General features: G+C 37.9%; 1 protein-coding gene across 2 annotated transcripts in view; it reads left to right on the top strand.

The window, feature by feature from the left end:
• Positions 1-22,376, top strand: part of NLK (nemo like kinase) — a 155,527-nt gene that overhangs the window by 107,712 nt on the left and 25,439 nt on the right. For both annotated transcript variants that reach the window (XM_045837109.1, XM_045837108.1), the window contains exons 4-5: positions 18,411-18,517; positions 20,049-20,134. In XM_045837109.1, the coding sequence (XP_045693065.1) occupies positions 18,411-18,517; positions 20,049-20,134 (193 nt within the window). The remainder of the gene's footprint in view (positions 1-18,410; positions 18,518-20,048; positions 20,135-22,376) is intronic.

Raw genomic sequence — 22,376 nt, 5'->3', positions numbered from 1 at the left:
TTCTTTGTGAAAATCATGTTTGTTTTATGCCCTAACTTTAGAGCTTTATTTACCCTCAGGAAAGATGTACCAGCAGGTAGTGTAAAGTGTAACAGCCATTGCTGTTATCCCTAAGGAGTTCATGGTTCAATGGAGATGATTGACAATTTTCAAATAATTATAATACCAGGTAATCAGTTGTACAATAGAGATATTAGCCAAATTTTCTTAAGCAGAAGAAACTGCCCTGCTCTCCTCTCCCCCAAAGAAAAGAATTTGGAAGACTGATATGGAGCTTACTGTTTTCCTAGAATAAGGCATTTTCACTAGTACTTCCTATATCAATCCATAGAGATCACGTACCTATTTGTAGAATAAATATATTTTCAGTATTTCCAGTATTTATTTTTCACTAAATTTAGGTGGTATCTGATATCTGTTGGTGGGTCCAAGTAACCCTTTTTGCATAGTTGTAATTAAATAGCAGTGGGGACCAATTCTAATAGGTGGCACCATTTAAGTGCATAATAGAACACTCATTCCATAAATGTTAGAAAGTGGGGGCTGTAAACAAGTGGATAAGGCACGATGGCATATCTTACATATTTTTTTTTCTAGCTTTACTGAGATATAATTGACATAAAACAGATCTATCTGGACAGAGAAGGCAGATCACTTAAAATGAAACACTATTTTGTCTCTTCTTAACTGCCATAAAAAGTACTCAGAAGCAGACTTCTCTAATATTCCTCTCCTGGATTCTTCTGGGTTTTTGTTCTCTGTATATTTTGAATCCTCTCTGCCCTTCATAACTGTTCCTCTTAATAACTTCGTCTTTTAAAATCTTCAACCAAAAATGAATTTCACTGGTAATGGGTAGCACTGGGTAGATAAGGAAGTACCAGTAGCTTGGTGTATTGAGAGGTTTGTCCTTTCTTCATAATGCTGTTTGTGATTGTGTATACGGCTGATGGTGATCTACTCTTGGTTTTAATGACATCATTCTTGCAGCTTTACAATAGATCAGACTGTAGTAAATCACTCATTCTGTTGGGAAGAAGGACATTTGAAACCAGGTTGTCTGGATACAGAAATAAGTTTTTCACGGTTAAGAAAGGGTGAGTGGGTCTAATTTGAGGACTCTTTGTCTATTGGAGAAAGTGTTACAACTTGTTGTATTGGCAGAAAGATGCATGATGCTGTTTATATGACTCATGTGTGTCCCTTATCCTCTGAATGGATTAAGAGGTGATTAGAGAATTTACCTCTTATATGAATGTAAAAAATTAGAGAAGTAAAATATTTTTATACTAGGTAGAAGCTCTTCTTCTAAATAGTGCTTTGTTTAATGTTCAGGAAAAAAATAATGACTATTCCAATCACTTTGTTTTGTCTTCTATTCCTTGGGTTTGTGTATATGTGCATTTGCTTCGGAGCATTATGATGGTGGGAGATTAGTAGTCACCAGGCTCTACTGTCTGCACTTGACAGACACAAAGCTTGCCTTTGTCTTCTCCAGGGTCCTTTGAGAAGAAGAGAGCTGAGGTTTGAAATAACATCGTTTTCTCTAGAATGTTCTTTTCTATTTTATTGCATATGTGTTTATAACCTTAGAGACAAGGACTCAGCCAACAGAACCTTCTGGACTTTGTCAGAGTATATAGAATGATAGCTTTCCAGTTGTTTTCTGGAAAGAAATTTTAAATTTCAATTTAAAGGTAGTTTTAATTTTTTTAATGTTTGACATTCTATAGAACAAGTTATTTACCTTAAAAAGAGAGAGAATTTGTCTTTGCCTGGAAAAGAGATTGTTGTATTCAACATTTTAACAACATGACCTTATATTCCATTGATTTCTATAGAAAAGCACAGACATGCCTCAGAAAAGGTCAGTGATTCTAATTGAAACACACATGGATTTCTTCCTAGTTGCAAAGGCACCCAATGCTTTTTGTTGCAAAGAAGATGAAGAGATTTAGGACTGACCATTTGTTCCAAGAGAAGGCAATTCTCTCTGTGATGCATTGCTGTTTTTCTTTCACATGGAGAACATTGTTTGAAATCAGCAATATCCATTAACCAAATTTTCATTATCCGTGCTATTTAATGCCCTCATTTTTATTTCATAGGCAATTAGATGTCTGAGATCTAGGTTGAAAATTTCCCTTCTCTGTGGGCCAGATTTTGGAAGGAAAAAATGTGAGGAAAGAGATACTATTAAGTCCCACATTTATGGTTGTGAGATTTTCTTCTTTCAAACAAGAACGACAGGATTTCAGAATTAGTGCTTTATGTGGGTTTAAGCAAGTTTTAACTGTCATTCTGGACTTTTAATATACAAGAATCCATGGCTTGAGGAGCCAGACTTGAGGATCTGCATACTACAATTAAAATTCACTGTGTCCATTTGGAAAAATCACCCAATTCTCCTATTTGTTCCAACATGTATTGCTCAAAGATGAAGAAAAAAAAAAAGACTGTAGAACTATTGACCTATGTTACACCTACTTAATAAATATTTAATATTGCAAGATTCCTTTTTCATAATCTGGCTTAATGTTAGTTTTTATATGATATTAAATGAAAGAAAGAATGACTCGGTTTTCATTATCTGAAATCAGTAAAGTCTATTTAGGGATTAAAATTGTGTTTTTAAAGCTTCTGTCCATATTTATTCTGTAGGAAATAATTTGATGCAACAGATCTTCATTTTATTCCAGAGGCAGTTACATGTCCAGCCAAACCAGTTAAATACCCTGTTTTGCTATATGAAGGCTTTTAACCCATCACTGATGGTTTTTCATACATTAGTTGTTCGTTGTACATAGAACATTAAATGTGTTCAGACTTCAGTTTAGTTGAGCAGGCAGAGCAGCCTAGTACAGTTCTAAACTCCAGACAGTAAGTTTTTTAACCTGATGGGTAGTTTTTTAGCGTAAGACAATATCACAGATTTTCCCATGTATACACACTTGACCTGTCTAGAATGAATAGCTCTGTTATTAAAGGGCTTATTTAGTATAGCTTTCTTGTGACATATTTGCACAGCACCTTATCAAGAGTAAGCATTTATTTCTAATACTGTATAAATTGCCCCAGTTCTTACTGACTATAGAAGCTGTGTAACGAATTGGTCTTATTCTTTCCCTTTTGTCTAAGAAGTGGGAACAATCTAAATCACGGACTGGTTGGAAGGCCTAAACATGGGAATGTGGAAAATCGACCTTCATCCCATATTCTTGGAGGATTGTAGCATTAGGCAACTGACAAGCAAGTGTCTCCCTTTTTTTTCTCCTACAAAGCCTTGGTGGCTCCTCCAATACATGTTCTTGGTATCATGCTCTTGGTAGTGCGTCTAAATAACAGCACTCTAAAATCAGTCTCCTTCTCCATTCCTTCTGTCTGTCATACTTTCACTCTCCCTTAGTTCTGCTGCTTGACAGTAGCAGCCTTGAGTTTAGTGACTTACTGTCACAAGATCCTCGTCCTCTGTTTACTTCAAAATCCTTATGATTGGTTCAGGGCCTATGTAGCGGGCAGATTCTGCTAGCTTGAAGCAATGGAAACAAAATCTATTGCAGTGACAAAGAGCTTGGACCCTGGAACCAGATTGCCTAGATTTGAGTCCCAGCTTTGCCTCTTACTACCTGTGTGGTCTTGGGCAAGTTACTTATTCTCTTGTGCCTCAGTTCCCTGGTTACTAAAATCAGAGTAACAATTGTACCTACCTCGTAGAGTTATTTTGAGGATGAATTGGAATGGAACGATAAATAGATGGGCTGACTGACTGAGGCAGAACTTAGTGAAGCAGAAAGACAATAGGAATTCATACAAACTTTCTCATGCAAAACAGAGTAAGTCAAACCCACCAACAGATGTCATTGGAAAGTTTCATCATAAACAAATACTTTAATGATGGCCTAACAGTAACAAACCTAGCCTGTTTATAAAGAGGATTTTCTAAGCCCTGGCTGGTGTAGCTCAGTGGATTGAGCGCGGGCTGGGAACCAAAGTGTCCCAGGTTCGATTCCCAGCCAGGGTACATGCCTGGGTTGCAGGCCATAACCCCCAGCAACCGCACATTGATGTTTCTCTTGCTCTCTCTCTCTCTATCTCCCTCCCTTCCCTCTCTAAAAATAAATAAGTAAAATCTCTTTAAAAAAAGAGGATTTTCTTTATAACAAGATGTGAACTGTTAATGAGGAATGTGTTGTTACAGAGTGAAAAATTTTTTTGCACAAGATGTAAACTGTTAATGAGAAATAGGTTGTTAACTTTAGCACTTCATATTCCCTTACCTGGTCTCTTCTTCCCAGAAAATATGTTTAATGTACACTTGCTAGCACCTCCAAGCCCTTCATCCAGACTGCATCCACATTATATCATTCTTCCTGCTATTTTCATTACCTTTACCAAACTTTTCTTATTAATTAAAAGGATATGACATAATTTCCTCCTTCAGCCTGCCATTCCAAGAACCACTCCCCTTTCAAGCCCTATGGTAGTAGTCACACCCCTAGTAGTGGTCCCTTCCTGGTTGCATAAAGGTTATCTGAGTGTATTAGCAAATCCTGAGGTGGTTCTAAAGCTCCAACTCACAATTGGAATTTTTTTTCACTGTGCTTTGAAGAGAGTCATTATACATAGCTGGAACAACTTATTCACACCAGCTCTTTGAAACACCTGTGTTCCAGGTGAGGCCAAAAGAAAATCAAAACTTGAGTCTAGTCTTTCACCTCTCCATGAAAAATAAATATCTCTCTAAAACTTTGCAGCTGGTGGGACTGAATTGCTGTCAGGCCTCCCAATTATTAGAGGGTGATATTGAATGACAACAAAGCCACACCTAATTTGAGCTGCTGAAAAGACTTGTAACCCCATTATGATTCTCCTGAACTGGTTAACCTTCTGGTTAACCTTCCAATTATTAGCCTCTTGACATATTTAATTCAAGTATGAGAGTTTAGGTAGGCTCATAGGACTACTTATTTGATTTTTTGTTGTATCCCACTGTTCTGACTGTTTTCTGAGGTTGGTAGACACTGGGAAGCAGGGGTTATGTGGAGACCCAGAGGTTTCAGAAGCCACTAAATATATTAGACCTCCCTTAATTGGAGGATATGGGGAAGCAGTGGGGCTTTTAGCCACTTCATAGACCAGCTGAGTCTCCCTCTACCAACTCAATTTATTTGAGAGAAGTACTTCAGCAACTTAGTAGACCTACAGCACACTGTCACAAACCCGTATTTTAGCCAGAGTACAATTTATTTATGTACTAATTACATCAGTTTGCTCTCTAAATACTATGTGAATATCATTATTAAATATTAAGAGCACTAACTTATATAGTTGGTAATAGGTTTAATAATTATGTGTTAAATTAATAGTCTTTTTCTCTTATTGTTATATCACTTAGAAATGTCAAGAGAGCCAGACCATAGAAAATGAGATAAAGTCAAAATAGCATTTTTTTTTCCAAAGGAAATATGTCATGCACAAGCCAAGCAAAGTTTTGTTTTGTGTATATGTGTTTTATTATTTTCGAAATGTGGATAACAATCTGATAGCTAATTTTTACCACCCTGGCTCAAGACTTAAGATTACCAACACCCCTTACCCCAAAACCAGGTAAACCCATATATGCAGTCTACAGATATCTCACAGACGTTAGTACTTTTAACTACTCCCTTTACTTTCCAGTTTGTCCAAAACCAACCCAAGGTGTCTCAAAGATAATACGCACTGTAGAAAACTTTCCTGGTCTAAGAAAAGGTTTTTTGTCCTCGTGAAGCAATGTGATTTATCATGAACATAATGCTGTTTGGTGCCAAAAAAAACACATGAGACCCCATCAATAAGTGAATCAAATTGTCCTCTTTGGCAGTGATATCCTTTTGAGAGTGCTTGATCTTTCCTTTTTAAGATCAGGAGCTTAAAAGAGCCTTTTTAGTTAGCTGTCTGTTTTGTGTTACTTTTTTACTTATATTCTTTTTGTGTTCTCCTGGGAAGAAGGGGGGAAAGTTGAAAAGAAATAAGAATGCAATCAATTTGACAAAGGCATGGACTTTGCTATTGGGCAGTCCTAAGTTCAACTGTGAATTCTCCCCTCCTCTCAACTTACTAGCTCTTTGACCTTGAAAAAGTTATTGGATACTCTTCTCTGAGCCACAGGTTCCTCGGTGATAAATGGAGATAATATTTTTCTTTGAAGAACTGTTGCAAGGAATAAATAAATTGATGTATATAGTACATTTGGCACAGTGCCTAACATTGATGTTTAATAAACTTAGTACCCTTCCTCCCTCTTATATCGATCATCATCATCATCATCGCAGCTACCACATAAGCCTGTTCACCATGTGCCTGGCATTTATTTTTATGTGATTCACATAGTATCTAAGCCCTGGCATTAACTTGCCTAATGTTATCAAGCTAGTAAATGGCAGAGTCAAGATTCTAACCTCGTCTGTGATTCCAAAGCCTATACTATACTTCTTCCCACTGCCTAAATCCACTTAACTCCTCATTTTAAAAATGAGCTTCCTGGCCTTCTCTCTGAAGTAGAATTACTTCATTCACCTTTCTTCTGAGGCCTAGTTAATCTTTTGAAAAACAGCACAGGTTAAGAACAAGGGCTGGGCTCTATCACTAGCTGTGCCGAATACTAAAATTTTAGAGTAATTAGGAGTAGATAAATAAATTTATCCAGCTAACTAAATTTAAAGCTGAATACCTAACATACAGAAAACTCAATACCAGCTGTTTTTCTTTCTTGGTCAAGCTTTCATGGCCATGTACATTGAAATCTTTTTGCTTCCTTGTTTTCTATATTTGATTTTTATGGATCAGTCTCAGTCTTTTCTAACCTTTTGAATGTTGCCTTACATTCACCATCTTTTTTCTGTGTTGTCATTGAGTTAGCATGCCCTCTGCACCCACTTGGTGCCCATTCAATATTTATTGATGCTAATGATGATGGTTAAACAAAGATGCTGTTGGCACCAGTCCTGCAGCTTCTGAGACTGCTTGGGTAATCATGACTTCCTAAAAACAGAAAAGGACTCAATCATCTTACTTATAATTGAGGTCAGAGTTTGGTGTCAGCATTTGTTTCTGTGGTGATTGTGTAGCTTTTTCTGCAGAATTAGCTTTGACAGTTGGGGTAGTTAGGCTTTCTGGCATGGGGCTGATGATCATACATTCTTAAATTACTTTCGAAAATAGATACAGCATCCTAGACGTGGGTTAAACAGATATTGATCTTGGTACAGATTTGTTTAAATTGGAGCCAGAGGTCAGAGGAAGCTTACCATTGAGTGTAGTTTACTGCCTCGCTCTAGACTTGTTTCCTACCTGGTCCTGTAGCCCATGAAAAAAATTGTACAAAACTATAATTAAATTAAATACCCCTCACTTTTCTCTGCCTTTCTAATCTATTATATTCCCACCTCATTTCTCCTCAGAAGAGTCCTTTTTGTTGTTCTAAACTCTGTCCTATGATCACAATTTCTTCCTCAACAACCTTTGTGGGAGACTAGCAGGGTGTCCTACATCTTACATTTGGGCACTATGCACTAACAATTCTGGTATGCAGTATTCTACAGACTGTAGCATCATCAAGGTTGAATTTATACCTTATTAATGATAATGTGTTTCCATAATTTTAGTATCCAGATTCTCAAAACAAAAGAAGGAAAGAAATAGGGGAAAATGTAATAAAAGAAAAAAAATTTTGTGCAAAGAAAAAGATTATAACCAAAAGCAAAATTAATACCCTATCTGTGGCAGATTTCATTTAGTAAAAAGTACAGATTGTTACTTCTTTCTTACCATACTTAATGATTCCCAAACTTATATTTTCAACTTAAATTTCCAGCAGTCTCTGATTCAGATTTTTTTTTCCATATCAAGAGCTACTAGCCCAGCCCTCTACCACACTCCATACAAAAAGTTAACTGGGGGGTCTCTATTATACACACACACTGATTTTTAAAGTTCTCATTCATTAAATAGGGAATATGAACCTATTCAAATAAGCATATATGATTCATAGATACAGGGAAATGTTTATTGAATTGTAAACTTCAGCTTTGTGATTTGCCTAAAGGATAAGAGGAATAAGACTTGAAGGAGGTATATGCTCAGGAAGTGGAAAGAGGCAAAAAGAGTATGTGGTAGAAAAACTTAACTCTGTGGGGTTTTTTTAATCTTTGTATTATTTTTCAGTTGTTGGCAAAAGGAGGATCATTGTTGGCCTGTCATCCTGACAGTCCTTCACCGCCTGTCTAGATGAGAATGGTCCCAAGTTGTTATGAGGATTAAATGGGGTGATCTGTGTTAAAAGTGGTATGCAGTAGGCTCAAAAATACTTCTCAGCAAACTGGAATTATTTCTTATTTGAGGTTGTGGCCTACTAGTGACAGAGTGAAGACTACAATTCAGGTACTAGAAGAAATGAATAAAAGTACTCGAGTGGATTTGAGCAATTGCTTCAGACATCTTCAGATTCAGTGCCTTCCACACAAGGAAGACTAAAAATGAGAAGAGTCAGTTCTTTTGAATAACCTGCCACTTGTGTTGTAAGAATTCATTGAGATAATTCATACAAAGTGCTTAGAAAGTGCCAGGCACATAGTGAGAACTCAGTAAATGTTCACTGCTTTTATTTTTTATTATTTCTCATGTGCTTTTTAAAGAAAATTTTAAGGTGAACCATTTTAGGAAACCAAATGTAAGTATGTATGTAAGTATTTTTACAGATACAAGTAAATTGCCAGTTAGAATATGCATGTGATTTAGAAAATCGGTAGTTGAAGAAATTTAATGGTTTCTTACAATCTTTAAAGGGTTAAATCTCTGTAGTTACTGGAATTTAGCAATTCTAATAATTTAGAGGTTTCTCTCTTTAAAGTAATAAGTCTTGGTTATGTTTCTTTCTGGTGGCAGGTCTGGCATGTTCAGTCCCAAAGCAGTACCCATAGGCTTCATGCGGTTAACAACCATAACATTGTAGTAGTCTTTGAAAGACCATATATATTGTGATTGCTTGTCTAATTGTTCATCTCCCTCATTAAGCTGTAAACTCAGTGAGGGCAGCAACACTCGCACACCACTGTGTTCGCTTCCAGTGACTGTTAGTACAGTGTTGAAGAGTGAACAGAGTGACTTCTCATTTGAAAACACGTGGCAGAGGAGAAATTCTGAAAGCTGCACCATGTAATGAAATACTGAATTTCTTACTTTTCCTAGAAACCTGGTTTTTGTAACATGAAAGTAATGTCAGTCTCATGAATTTCATATTCTCTTTTAATAGCAAACAAAGTAGGGAAAATTTCATGGAAAGGGTTGGGCCTCAGAGTCTTTACAATGTAAGTTTGAATCCAGGCTCTGGGGTCAGCAGTTGGACCTCTCCCCACCTTGGAGAGTTACAAATCAGGCATTATGAGAATTAAATGAGGTGACACAGAAGGTGTTATGTGGTAGCTTCCTTTCTCTTTTTCTTCTCATAGTACAATAATAAAAAGTAAGTCAGTTTTCTTTATTTCAAAGTAATCTGCATACTGGGATATTATTTGGTTAATAAATGGGAATAGTAAGTAGGCCAGCTTCTTTGGGAAGCAACTTGGTGAGGTAGAGAGAGCACTAGACTAGGAGTCAGGAAATCTAAGGTAGTCTTAAGTTTGTGTTTTTATTAAGTGATGTTCCCCCATAATTAATAATATTTGAGAAAGCAACAAAAGGACTATTTTCTACTACATTATAAAGAAACTTCTAAAATGTCAATATTATAAAAAAAAATGACTCTGAAACAACACACACACAAACACTGTTGTTTTTCCTGGGCACCTGAGACATCAGAGCTGCCATCCTCTCCCCCATACATTATAATTGTTCATTTGCATCATTCATTTTTCTGAAGCAAATCAGTACATTTTGAAATACATATTTCATGGAGCTTCTTAACTAATTGCTGCAATCAGCAGCAATTTATTTTATAGCAGGGCTGTTCAAATCACTCTGAGGTTGGCATACCGTGCACAGTGTGTTTTTATGGTCACGTTCTTAATGATGGGTTTTAATAGAGGAAAATGGTTAACTTATTAATATTCCTAACTTTGGTCCTATAATTTATCTTTATCCAATGGTAACTTAAAAGGCCATAGCAAAGTCAACCCCATGGGTGCATCAGCTGTTGGAGAGGCTGTCCCATTTAGAAGGACAAGAAAAGGGGAAGAGCACCCTGTTTTTCCTCTTTTTTGGAGACCCTCATTAAATTACTCAGAAACAATAATCAGATAGCTGCTGTTCAAGTTAATGGCACCTCTGAGTCCCTGTCAAGAGAGCTTTATTTAATGTGCAACAGACCTGGAGTGATGCAGGTGCATTTTCAGGCCCTCATTTAATTTAAGCTGCTTTTGTTGGCATGGCAACTAGTTGAGACATCTGGGAGACATTATGCTGGGGATTGAGACTTCAGAGGATTTCTGCTAGAGCAAAGCAGAAACCTTATCATAAAGTGGTATGTGTTGCTTCTACATTTCTGCACCTACGTTGTTCGATCTTCAAATTCGGGCACTGTATTTTCCTGAGAAATAAATTTGTAAAAGGTCGGCCTGGTTGTTGGCTTGTTTTCTATGAAGAAACAACTGCTTGTGGCATGAAAAAGGTATTTCCCCCGAAGAATTTACTTTGCCAAACTAAAGCTTGACAAAACATAATTGCTGCTGAGCGACTGTTTTAATCAGTTTGTAAAAATTATACATTTAAAATGTTTCAGTCTTTTATGTTTAAAAGATATCAATGGAGGGGAAAGCATCTCGGCACAGAGGTAAACCAAAATGGTAAGGGAGACAGGGGCTCTGTGCGGTTTGCTCTAGGCTTTCTGGTTCAGTTAAAGAGTTTGTTAACTGACCCCGTTCTTTTTTAATCCAGCCTGTCATTTTCTCAAGAAGCAGAGATATGAAAATAGCCCTCTTAAACTCTCCTTTCTTAATAACTATAACACGAAGTTGAAGGAGAGGTTTTTCAAGTTCACAGACCCTGATGGTAGAGACATGGTGATCTAGTTATTTGTGGTTAGCAGAGGGAATACCTGCTGATTTATATTTTGACAAATAAAATAAATTATTTTGTGAGAGAGATAAAGTATATATGTATGTGGTTGTTCTGTGGTTGTTGATCAAAAATGGTCTAATATTGTCAGTTCAAATCTCATGTTTAGGGTAAACAACACCCTGATATGGAAATACATGTTTTGTAATGCTAAAAGAAATGTAATAATTTTTTTCTGAAATTAGTAATTATTTTTAAAATACCAGGTTAGAACAGGATCCATGGCAGCCAGACAATGTTTTTATCCCCTTTCTTTGAAAATGTCATCACTGTTAGAAGAAGGCATGTGAACGTGATTTCATACTTACTCTCTGCTTTTGGCTTTTGTATGAGTTTGCTCCTTTTATAAATAAAAACAAGATTTTTTAAGTACCAGCACTGTGAATTCAACCTGATAACTTTAAAAAAGTAAGACGATTTCTCTCTGCCGCCTGCATGCAGACCAACTGTGACTACTAGCAGTAAAGGTTCTGGCATCGCAACTTGACTGCCAGTTTTGTGGATGTGGGAGACAGAATAGAATATAACCTGCTCTTCACTTCCCTGCAAGAACTTTTCAATCCTGGCAGGAACGAAAACTGTCAGTTAACTCAGCAGAGGTGGCTGACATCCCCTACAGATAAGTGCTTTATACTCTACTCTATTTAGGAATTTTTTTCCTGAGTAAAACCTCAGGTTGACAACACTTAATATGGTGATGGTAGTTGTGAAGTTTTTCTCTTTTTGTTTTGTCACTTTGTTTTTTTTTTCCTGTGTAATGTTTCTTTGTCCCTTGAGATTTCTGGAACCAACTCAAGAATATCGATACTTATGCCCTGGCTGGCGTGGCTCAGTGGATTGAGTACCAGCCTGGGAACCAAAGGGTCACCAATGTCATTCCCAGTCAGGGAACATGCCTGGGTTGTGGGCCAGATCCCCAGTGGGGGGCACACGAGAAGCAGCCACACATTGATGTTTCCCTCCCTCTGCTCCCTCCCTTCCCTCCCTTCCCCTATCTCTAAAAATAAATAAAATCTTTAAACAAGCTTCTAAAAAAAATGAATATTGGTACTTCTGATTAAGGCTTAATGGTGAAAACAGAAGTCTTTCCTGTCTCTACCTTATGATTAAGATTCGGGGCTGGGGGGCGGGAGTGGGCCCTGGATGGTGTGGCCCAGTTGGTTGGAGTGTCGTCCTGTAACCAAAGGGCCACAGGTTTGATTTCTGGTCAGGGCACTTACTTACGTTGTGGGTCCGACTCTAAGGGAGGCAACCAGTCGATGTTTCTCTCTCTGTCTCTTTCTCTCTCTTAAATGAGAATAAAATAAACCTTTTTTAAAAAAAGATTCTAGTGGGAAAATTTTTTCAGTATATATAGGAGGATTAATATCCTTAATTTGTAAAGCAGATATCCTCTTGCAAATAAAAATTATCACCCAATAGAAAATTGAGCAAAGGACAAGAACAATTCTCTTTTTCTCTCATACTCAGATATTTATGTAGCCAATAAACATGTAAACAGTTATTAACATGAAAACAGTTGATAGAACACAAATTCTTAGTGCCAGTCTTTCCTGCAGTGCCGGTAAAATGTCAGTAAAGTATTAAAAACTAAAAGAGGCAGAAACCTATGCTGGCAGTACTGAGAATCCAGAACAGGTTGCTTCTTACTACAGAACATCAGAACAACTCAGAAATTGGAGACATCAGGTATCTCAGAAAGTAGGGATGTAGGTAGGCCTAAATTCAGGATTGGTTGCAAGCCTCCAAGAAGTAATAAGATGTTTAGATTTCCTCCTGTACTGCAGACTAAAACTTTATTCCCTGGAGACAGCATGAGCTGAGCCATGGTGGCTTTTATCCCTTCCCCCAACTCACACAGAACCCTGCAGATCTAAGCTATACTGCTGTGTACCCTTAGGCAAGTTACTTGCTTTCTGTTACCCTCGATTTCCTGTTCTGTAATTGGGGATTCGACCACTGACCTTGGAGGATTGCTGTGAAAATTATATAATTATGATATGATATATTTAAAATTCTTAGTAGAGTGACTAGTACCTGGTAGGTGCTCTATAGTTCATTCATTCCACAGATATTTATAGGAACTTGACTATATGCAGGCATTATTTGTGAGAATTTGGGATAGACTTGTAAATGAAACAGACAAAAACCCTTGCTTTCGTGAAGCAGGGTTGGGCAGACAGACAAACACTAACTATAATAATTTTGTAGAATAATTACTAGAGGGGAAAAAAAGTAGAGCTATGCACAGGGGTGGCAATTGGATAAAGCATGCCGAATGCAGTATTAGACTGGTCAAGGTAGGCCTCTTTTGAAAAGTTAGATTCAAGTAAAAACACCAAGGAGGTAAAAGAGCCAAGTAGATGTCTGGGGAAGCACAGTGTAGGCAGAAGGAACATCTAGAGCAAAGGCCTAGGGTTAGAGGGTGCCGAGCGTGTTCAGAGAATAGTAAGGAAGAGACTGATGGGAGAGAAGGTCAGAGAAGGCCACATCATTTATGGCCCTGTAAGGACATTTTTAGGGTTTTGAAATGAGAAGCTTTTGCAGGTGATGTAATCTGACTTTGATTCTAAAAGATTGTTCTGTAAAATGCATACAAAAATAAAATGAATTGATGAACAGAAAGAGCCACGGATAAATGTGTGTTAAAACAAATAGGATAAAACAGTGTAAGTGTAGAATCTAGGTGTTGGGTATGTCACTGTTTATAATTCTTTAAAATCTTATGTGTGTTTGAAAAGTTTTGTAAGAAAAAATTTCAAACTATTAAGAAACACTAAATCTAACTCAGATGATAATACTGTAAATTAACTAATGTGTATCATTTTGTAGAGTGATCCCACCAATTATGCTATCATATAAGGAAACACTGCATGCCATATCTCCTTCACTTAACCTTCGTTATGAAGAATATATTTCTTTGGAAAGAATCTGGTTAATAAAACTTAAGATAAAAAGCATATCTAAGAGCCCTGGCTGATGTGGCTCAGTGGATTGAGCACCAGACTGTGAAGCAAAGGGTCACCAGTTCAATTCCCGGTCAGGGCACATGACTGGGTTGTGAGCCAGGTCCCCAGTACAGGGCATACGAGAGGCAACCACACACTGATATTTCTTTCCCTCTCTCCTTCTCTTCCCCTCTCTTTAAAAATGAGTAAATAAAATCTTTTTTTAAACAAAGTATAGCACATACAGTTACACACAGCACATATTTTGTAATAAACAACTGTTACTGGCTTATGTTTTACTGTAGATGTCAATTCAGAGTATGCTCTTTATGCTTATAAAAATAATCAGTATATGCTGTGTTATGCCAGTAGCCTCATGCATCTCATATTTACCACGTCTTTGGATTGCACACTTTTCTGTTGTGCTTCATTTAATTTTGTGTTGCTTAACTCATCGTGGCCCTTAAGTGTACAAAATCTGCTAATGTTGCTAATAAGAAGCCATGTTGAGAGACTGACCTGGAAATGAAAATAAAAGTGACAAGGACTTCGAAGGTGGAAAATCAGTGATGCTTATTGTTCAGTCACACACATCCCATTCCAAAGTGACAGAGTCTGTTAAAACATCTGCTTCATTAAAGGCAACAAGACTAAAAATTGAGAAGGGCCTATATGAAACATGGAGAAACTTCCGATGACCTAGATTGATGACCGAACACAGAAGCATGTCACTCTTAAGCGCCATAATGATCCTGGCCAAAGCCGAGTTTGTGACGTTGAAAGAAGAGGCTGAATTCAATTGCCATGTTGAATTTACTGCTAACTCTGGGTGTTTTAAATGATTAAAGAATCGTTATTCATTACATAATGTAAGAGTGGTGACTCTGCAGGTGCTGATGTGAAGACAACTGAAGAATTTTTGGAAACGCTGGATAAGTGATCAAGGAGGAAAATTACATGCCAGACCTAATGCAGTAATGGAGAAGAATGTTCATAGTGCATTATCCGCTTACAGGCAAATCTGTGAAGGAAAAAGCAACCAAGCAAACCACCATGGATATATTTCTGAAAAGAATGGCCCCTCCTCAAGAAGAGCCTCCGGCAGGTCCACCAGGAGGTACTTTAGAAGAAGGCCTTGTTACCAGAGGGGCTGACAGCTCTGTGCAGGTTACTGCCCCCAAAGACCTTTCGATGAGGTACTGTGTGGAGGTGGGAGACAGTGATAACAACGATCCTGACCCTGTGTAGGCCTACGTTAATGTGTGTTTGTATCTTAGGTTTTAACAAAACAAAAGTTTTAATTAAAAAGTTTAACAAGAATATGATGAAAAATAGTTTTGTATAGTTGTACCATGTGTGTGTTTTAAGCTATTAAGTATTATGAAAGAGCTGAAAAGTTTAAAATGTTTTTCAGTTTATAAAGTAAAAATGTTGCAGTAGGCTAAGGTTAATTTATTATTGAAGAAAGAAAAACTTGCAAGATGGAGGCCATAGGTGGTTGCACTGTACCTCCTCGCACAACCAAAACTAAGGACAACAAGAATTTACAAACAAAAAGACAACCAGAACAGAGAGAAATGAACCGAACGGAAGTCTGACTACCATACATCCAGATCGGTAAGGAGGGGCGGAGTCGGAGGCCTACGGAGAGGGGTCGAGGGGTCCCGGCAGGAAAAATCAGTGGCTGGCAGACTCGGGCGCACGGCAGTTGGCGGACCCCAGAAGTGCAGGGGCAGCTGACGGACCAGTGGCAGACCCTGGGCGTGGGAGGCAACAAACAGACCCAGTGAGGCGCGCAGGCAGCTGGCTGTCCGCAGCCACACATTCTTGAGCAAACAAACTAAGCGAAAACTGGCAGCAACATAGACCACGCAACCCAGGGACCCAGGCCAGGAAACAAAGCCTAAAGGCACCTACTGAAAACACCTATGGAAGTTGAAGCTGGGAGATTCTCTCAGCCTCACAACAGGCTTGTTGGAGAAGAAAGTACACAAACCCACCTGCCTGGGAGCCAGCACCAGAGGGGCCCAGTTTGCTTGTGGGAAGCAGCAAAGGGGACTGAAGTCCTAGTGAGAGCAGAGCCGGCACTCTTGTTCCCTCTCGGACCCCACCCCCACATACAACGTCACACCCCAGCGACTGAGGTGCCCTGCACTGGTGAACACCTAAGGCTCCGCCCCTCATACATAACAGGCACGACCAGACCAAAGGAAAAAAAATAAAATAAAAAAGATGGCTCAAACAGAGTTAAAAGCCCCAGAGTCAGTTTTTTTAAGTGACCGAGAAATAGCCAACCTATCAGATACACAGTTCAAAGCACTGGTGATCAGGATGCTCACAGAATTGGTGGACTTTGGTCATAAATTAGATGAACAAATGCAGATACAATAAGAGAAATAAAGGAAAATGCACAGGGAACCAATAGTGATGGAAAGAAAACTGGGTTTCAAATCAATGAAAGGGACCAGAAGGAGGAAAGGAACAACCAAACAGAAAAGAATGAAGAAACAAGAATTCAAAAAAATGAGGAGAGGCTTAGGGACCTCCAGGACATCTTTAAACGTTCCAATATCCGAATTATAGGGGTATCAGAAGGGGAAGAGGAAACACAACAAATGGAAAAGTTATTTGAACAAATAATAAAGGAGAACTTCCCCATCTGGCAAAGGAAATAGACTTCCAGGAAGTCCAGGAAGCTCAGAGAGTTCCAAAGAGGTTGGACCCAAGGAGGAACACACCAAGGCACATCATAACTACATTACCCAAGATAAAAATGAAGGAGAGAATTCTAGAACCAGCAAGAGATAAGGAGACAGTAACCTACAAAGGAATTCCCATCAGACTGTCAGCTGATTTCTCAAAAGAGACCTTACAGGCAAGAAGGGGCTGGAAAGAAGTATTCCAAGTCATGAAAGGCAAGGACCTACATCCAAGAATACTCTATCCAGCAAAGCTTTCATTTAGAATGGAAGGCGAGATAAAGTACTTCTCAGATAAGGCCAAGTTAAAGGAGTTCATCATCACCAAGCCCTTATTATATGAAATGTTAAAGGGACTTATCTAAGAAAAAGAAGATAAAAAATATGAACAGTAAAAAAAAGACATCAAACTCACAGCTAGTAACAACCATACCTAAAACAAAAGCAAACTAAGCAAACAAAGAGAACAGGAACCACAGAAAGGGAGATCACATGGAGGTTTAGCAACAGGGAAGTGGGAGGAGGAGAGAGGGGGGAAAGGAATAGAGAATAAGTAGCATGGACAATAGGTATAAAATAGACGGGGAGGGCAGGAATGGTGTGGGAAATGTAGAAGCTGAAGAACTTATGACACATGGACATGAACTAAAGGGGGGGAATGTGGGTGGGAGGGGATGGGCAATGGGGGAGGGGAGTGAAGGAGGAAAATGGGACAACTGTAATCACATAATGAATAAAATATATTTAGTGCAACAACATGGTTGTACAGTTTGTAGCCTAGGAGCATTAGATTGTATGCCATACAGCATGAGTGTGTAGGAGGCTATACCATTTCAGTCTGTTTAAGTGCATTCTATGACGTTTGCACAATGATGAAACCCCTTAATGACGCACTTCTTAGAACGTATTCCCATCATTAAGTGATGCATGACTTTACTTAAATCAAAGAATTTGCCCAAACTTAATAAGTTCTTAAGTGCAGGCAGGGTAAGACATGAATCTGTCCTATTCTAGATATAACAAAAGACCTTACCTTTGCAAGAGTTCTGAGTTCCACATCTCCATTGCTCCCTAGGCCCCAGCCTTTTGTCATTTGCCACGTGTTCATTGGCCAAAACTCTGGGAATATGGTAGTACAAAGCATAGGAAGCTTAAAACTTAGTAAGGTAGGTATAAATACATAAAAAATTAAAAGAAGTTACTAAGATTGTACAGTGACTTGAATGTGAACTAACCATTTTACACATTTTTAGGAGTACCATACTTTAACAGTTGATAGGTAGACTGTTATCTTTTCCACTGGTGCCGTGGTAGCCTAGGATAAGACCACCAGCCCTCTCTTGTTTGAAATAGACTCTAACACTGGTCTTCACACTCTCCCTGGCCTGGCTGTCATTTAAAATGTTTACTCTTATTTGTCTCTTTTATAATTCTGATTATAGAAGTCACTTGGTTGTTTACTTATACTAACTTTTAAACAGTAAATTCTTTAATTTTGGCAATGTTTTATCTTCTGTGGGCTGGATTCTCACCTCTATTATTCTGTCTAGAAGCTTTCTTTTGCTAAGCTTTTTCCAGCCACAAAAGTGGAAATTATTCTTTAAACCTTGGGCCTAGTTTGAGGGCATTGGGGGCTGAATTCTCTGAACTCTCCTTAACTTAATACCTCAAGATATGTTGTCACAGAATTGATGCAGAGTGACCTACATAAAATTATCGTCTCTCCTCAACCACTCAGCTCAGATCATGTCAAAGTTTTTCTTTATCAGATTTTGCGAGGTAAGATTTTGTTTGTAAAGAAAAAGATAGTGTCACTGTGTAAATGAAATGTTTTACTTTTCATTTGAACTTCAATCTGACCTTCCAAGGCTTGCTTCTTCCCTAAAAGACTTCTTTTCTTTTGACCAATGTATATTTAATCATCTCTGTACTTGATGTTAAATAAGAGCTTTTAAGGGTAGCCAAATGGTTTTTATTCTTAGTGATATGATAGAAGGCCCTAATCGATTAGGGAGTTGAGTACGTTAATCTTCAGAGGTGAGTAAGCAGGATGGTTTGTTGAGCAGCAATGGTTTGGTAGGAGGTGACTAAATTAAAAGTAACTGTGTTCCCTATGGATGTCATCCTTCCTGCCAGCTGGCAGTAGGTGGGCTTGGTCAGAGTATTGGCTGGTCATACCTGAGTCCAATTCCAGATAAACAAAGTGACTGTTGAAACTGGAGCGTGGAGGAGATTGATGGAAACAGCCAGCTAAATGACCCCTTCAGTCTGGCTTATGAAAGAGCACAGACCTGATAGAGAAAGAATTTGAGCTAATGTTGGAGCTTCCTCTGGCTTTTGGGTTTATCCATCAGAATCTTTGCTATTACAAATGAATTATTTAAGCTGAAACAGCTTTTTGACCTAGTAAACCATTGCCCCCTCCCCGACTAAGATTCATATAATTAAGACATTCTTTATAGAGATTGAAAAGCATCAGCCAAAAGGATTAAAACACATACACAATATTAAAACTAGAAAGTTCACCTTCTATAGATTTGTTGGTATTCAGCAGTTGGGGTGGAGGAAGGGAAGATATTGGATATTGGATCTTTTTTTGCACTTGTAGAAGATTAGATTTGCTATATTTCATTCAAAAGATAGCCTTAAAACTATGACCTTTATCTAGCAGTGCTAAAGCCCCCAGTCTTGTAAAATGTCAAAAACATTTTAAAAGTAGTTAATTACCCTCTTGATTCTCAGTGGTAGAGCAACTACCAACACATCTATCAAGTTTCTGGATTTTGTTGGATCAATGAGTATCTGTCCTTGGAAAGACTCCCTGCTGGTTAATGGGAACTATTGTGTTGGAACAGGCTCAGAGTCACGGGTGGAGGGTGTCAGTAGCAGAGCTCCAGTAGCCACACTTATGAGTAATTTGAGGGTGTTGGTCAGCCTTAACACCGGTGCCTGAAAAGCCTATCTGTACTTAAACCTAGTAATCTTTTGAATTGTAGTCATTATTTCTAGATTTTTTTTAATTACTTGATTGTTGTTCAATTGCAGTTGTCTGCTTTCCCCCCACCCCAACCACCCTCCCCCACCCCCATTATCTCTAGATTTTGTGAACCTTTGATGACATTTTATATTACTGTAGCAAAATTGCAGATTTTTTTATTTTTGGAGGTAAGACTAAGTCAAGCTTTTAATAATGTTCACTATACAGTTGTTTAGGGAACCATTTTAATTCTCTGTTTCTGTGGTTTTCCCCAGATCAGTGGTTGAGTAAAAGGAATTAAATATCTGCAACGAAATCTGCTTGTTATTTCAGGTTTGAAATATCTCCATTCAGCTGGCATTTTACATCGAGACATTAAGCCAGGGAATCTCCTTGTGAACAGCAACTGTGTTCTAAAGGTAGCTTTTCTGTTTATTTAAATCTTAGGAAAAAATCAGAATGTCAATGCAGGTTTACGAAAAACATGTTTTTCTGAAAGAAATCTATTTATTTTCACCACTTCACCAAAAACTAAAGAACCAGTCCTCTCTAGTGATATCACTAGTCATGGCCATAGTAACTAATCTGTAGCGTTGTCTTACGGTCTCTTTGTGATGTTTTGCATGTGTTTTGGAAACCCTGAAATTGGAATTAACAGTGGAACTAAGAAATAAGAATAGAGAAAGTGCTTTCTTTTAAGATGATTCCATTATTAAAGGAAGCATATGTCAGAAGAAATATTGAAAGACCAGTTAGCTTCTATTTATGAGAATGAAATACGGCTTTTAAGAAGACTGTTTTGCACAGCTAACATTTTTATTTGCTGTTTGACTAAGGTTGCAAAGTGGGAAAGTGGAAACATTTAAAAGTGGAAATCCTAAACCAGAAAGGGGTCAAATGTATTTCCACAATATATAGTAACCAATAATCCCTCTAAAGAATTGCTTACCAAATTAGTTATAGTTAGTAGCCCCAAAGTCTGATGTCATCAATTTCAGTTTCACTTTTCCTCCAGTACCACCCCTACCCCTTTGTTCATTTGTTAGTGACTCACAAATATCAAAATCCACATATGTGCATTTCCCCAGCTCTGATGGAGCTGTGTATTAGCAGAACTCCTGAATAGTGAGAAGTCCACCACATTTTTCCTCATTGTAGAAATTAGGGATAAGGACCTTCCTTGAGCTGTGTCATTTCTGTGTAGGGAAATTAAAATTCCACTTATTTTATGAGTACCTACAGTAATTATGTGGTACTTCAGTCTACAGTAAGTATGAAATGTTAACATTTTAACTGATTATATTTGAAAAGTAAAACTTTAAAATGTGTTCCTCTTTAAAAGTAATCAGTAGCAGGGAGACGGGCAAAAACGTTGAAGGGTATTAAGAGGCACAAACTTGCAGTTGTAGACAAGGCGTGGGGAGGTGACGCACAGAATGGGGAATACAGTCAGCAGCGGCAGAGCAGCTCTGTGCGCTGCCGGGTGGGTACCAGGCTTGCCGTGGTGCACACTTCAGAAGATGTATACATGCAGATCATTATGGCGTACAACCAAAACTAGTATAATACTGGATGTCAAGAATAACAAAAATAAATTAATAATTAAAAGTAATCCGGACTGTCATCATTGCTTAGCATGTTGGCAGTTAAACTAAACATTAAAACCAAATGTAAATACATTTTATGTTTTATTTTAAGTGCTTTCCTTCAGCTGTGGGCCAGTTTTCTTTAAAAGATGGTGTATCGTGCTGCTTTTTAACAAAAATTCTCCCTTCATATAGCCTTCAAGAACTTTGCTCTATTTTGACTCTAAAAAAGTCAGTCTTCTGATTCCACAGAGAAATGAATTGTCTCCAAAATCCACTAAAATATTCCTTCATAGATCATTGGGTTCATTCCCACACTGCCTATCTCTATAACCCATTTTGTTTTTTTTAATTTTTAAAATTTAAATCTTCATAGTTAGGAATTCATTGTTCTATTCAGCCAAGTCATTTTTATGACAATTTAAGCCAGTTTCTTATTTCAGTTTCTGTTGGGAGAACTTCACAAAGCATTTTGTGCAGAACCTGTCGTGCTTAATGCCATTAACTGCTTGAGGTCCATTTTCCAAGTCATCTGTTACGGTATTGTAACCTCTGGCTACATGAATGAGTAACCAAAGGAAAATGTCATTTATGAATAAACAAACAACACATGGATCCGAACAAAATGAAATTTCGCTCTGCGCCCTTCACTCGTTTTAGTGGCCTAGTCGAAAAGGCAGGCTAGAGTTCCAAACTACAACACTAATGTTCTCTTCTCAAATGGACAAACTCATCAAAAACATTACAGTAAAACATTTCTTTTAACTTAGTATTTTTTATATTATAAATATATTGTTTCCTATGAAGCACAAAAAAGATAATTTTGCTGGAATTCTCAATATCTTTTTGGTTGATCATGAAAGCTTTTGGTTCTGGGTTTAACTTGTCTTCCAGATAAATTGCCAACATGACTCCATATCAGACTGATGTTTTTAATAGAGGGCTTGCTTTGTATGTAGCAAAACATTTTTTGGTGGGGAGGTGGCTTGGGTTTTTTGTTTGTTTGTTTTTAATTACAAGAAAGAGGAAAGTGGGTATAAGTTTTTCACTTTGGTTTGGTTTTGTTTGGTTTTAA

The sequence above is a fragment of the Phyllostomus hastatus genome, unplaced genomic scaffold (assembly GCF_019186645.2).
Source record: "Phyllostomus hastatus isolate PE091 unplaced genomic scaffold, TTU_PhHast_1.1 phas_contig_210, whole genome shotgun sequence".
Classification (NCBI taxonomy): Eukaryota; Metazoa; Chordata; class Mammalia; order Chiroptera; family Phyllostomidae; genus Phyllostomus; species Phyllostomus hastatus.
The sequence above is the reverse complement of the archived record's forward strand: the minus strand, read 5'-3'. Positions and strand labels throughout refer to the sequence as shown.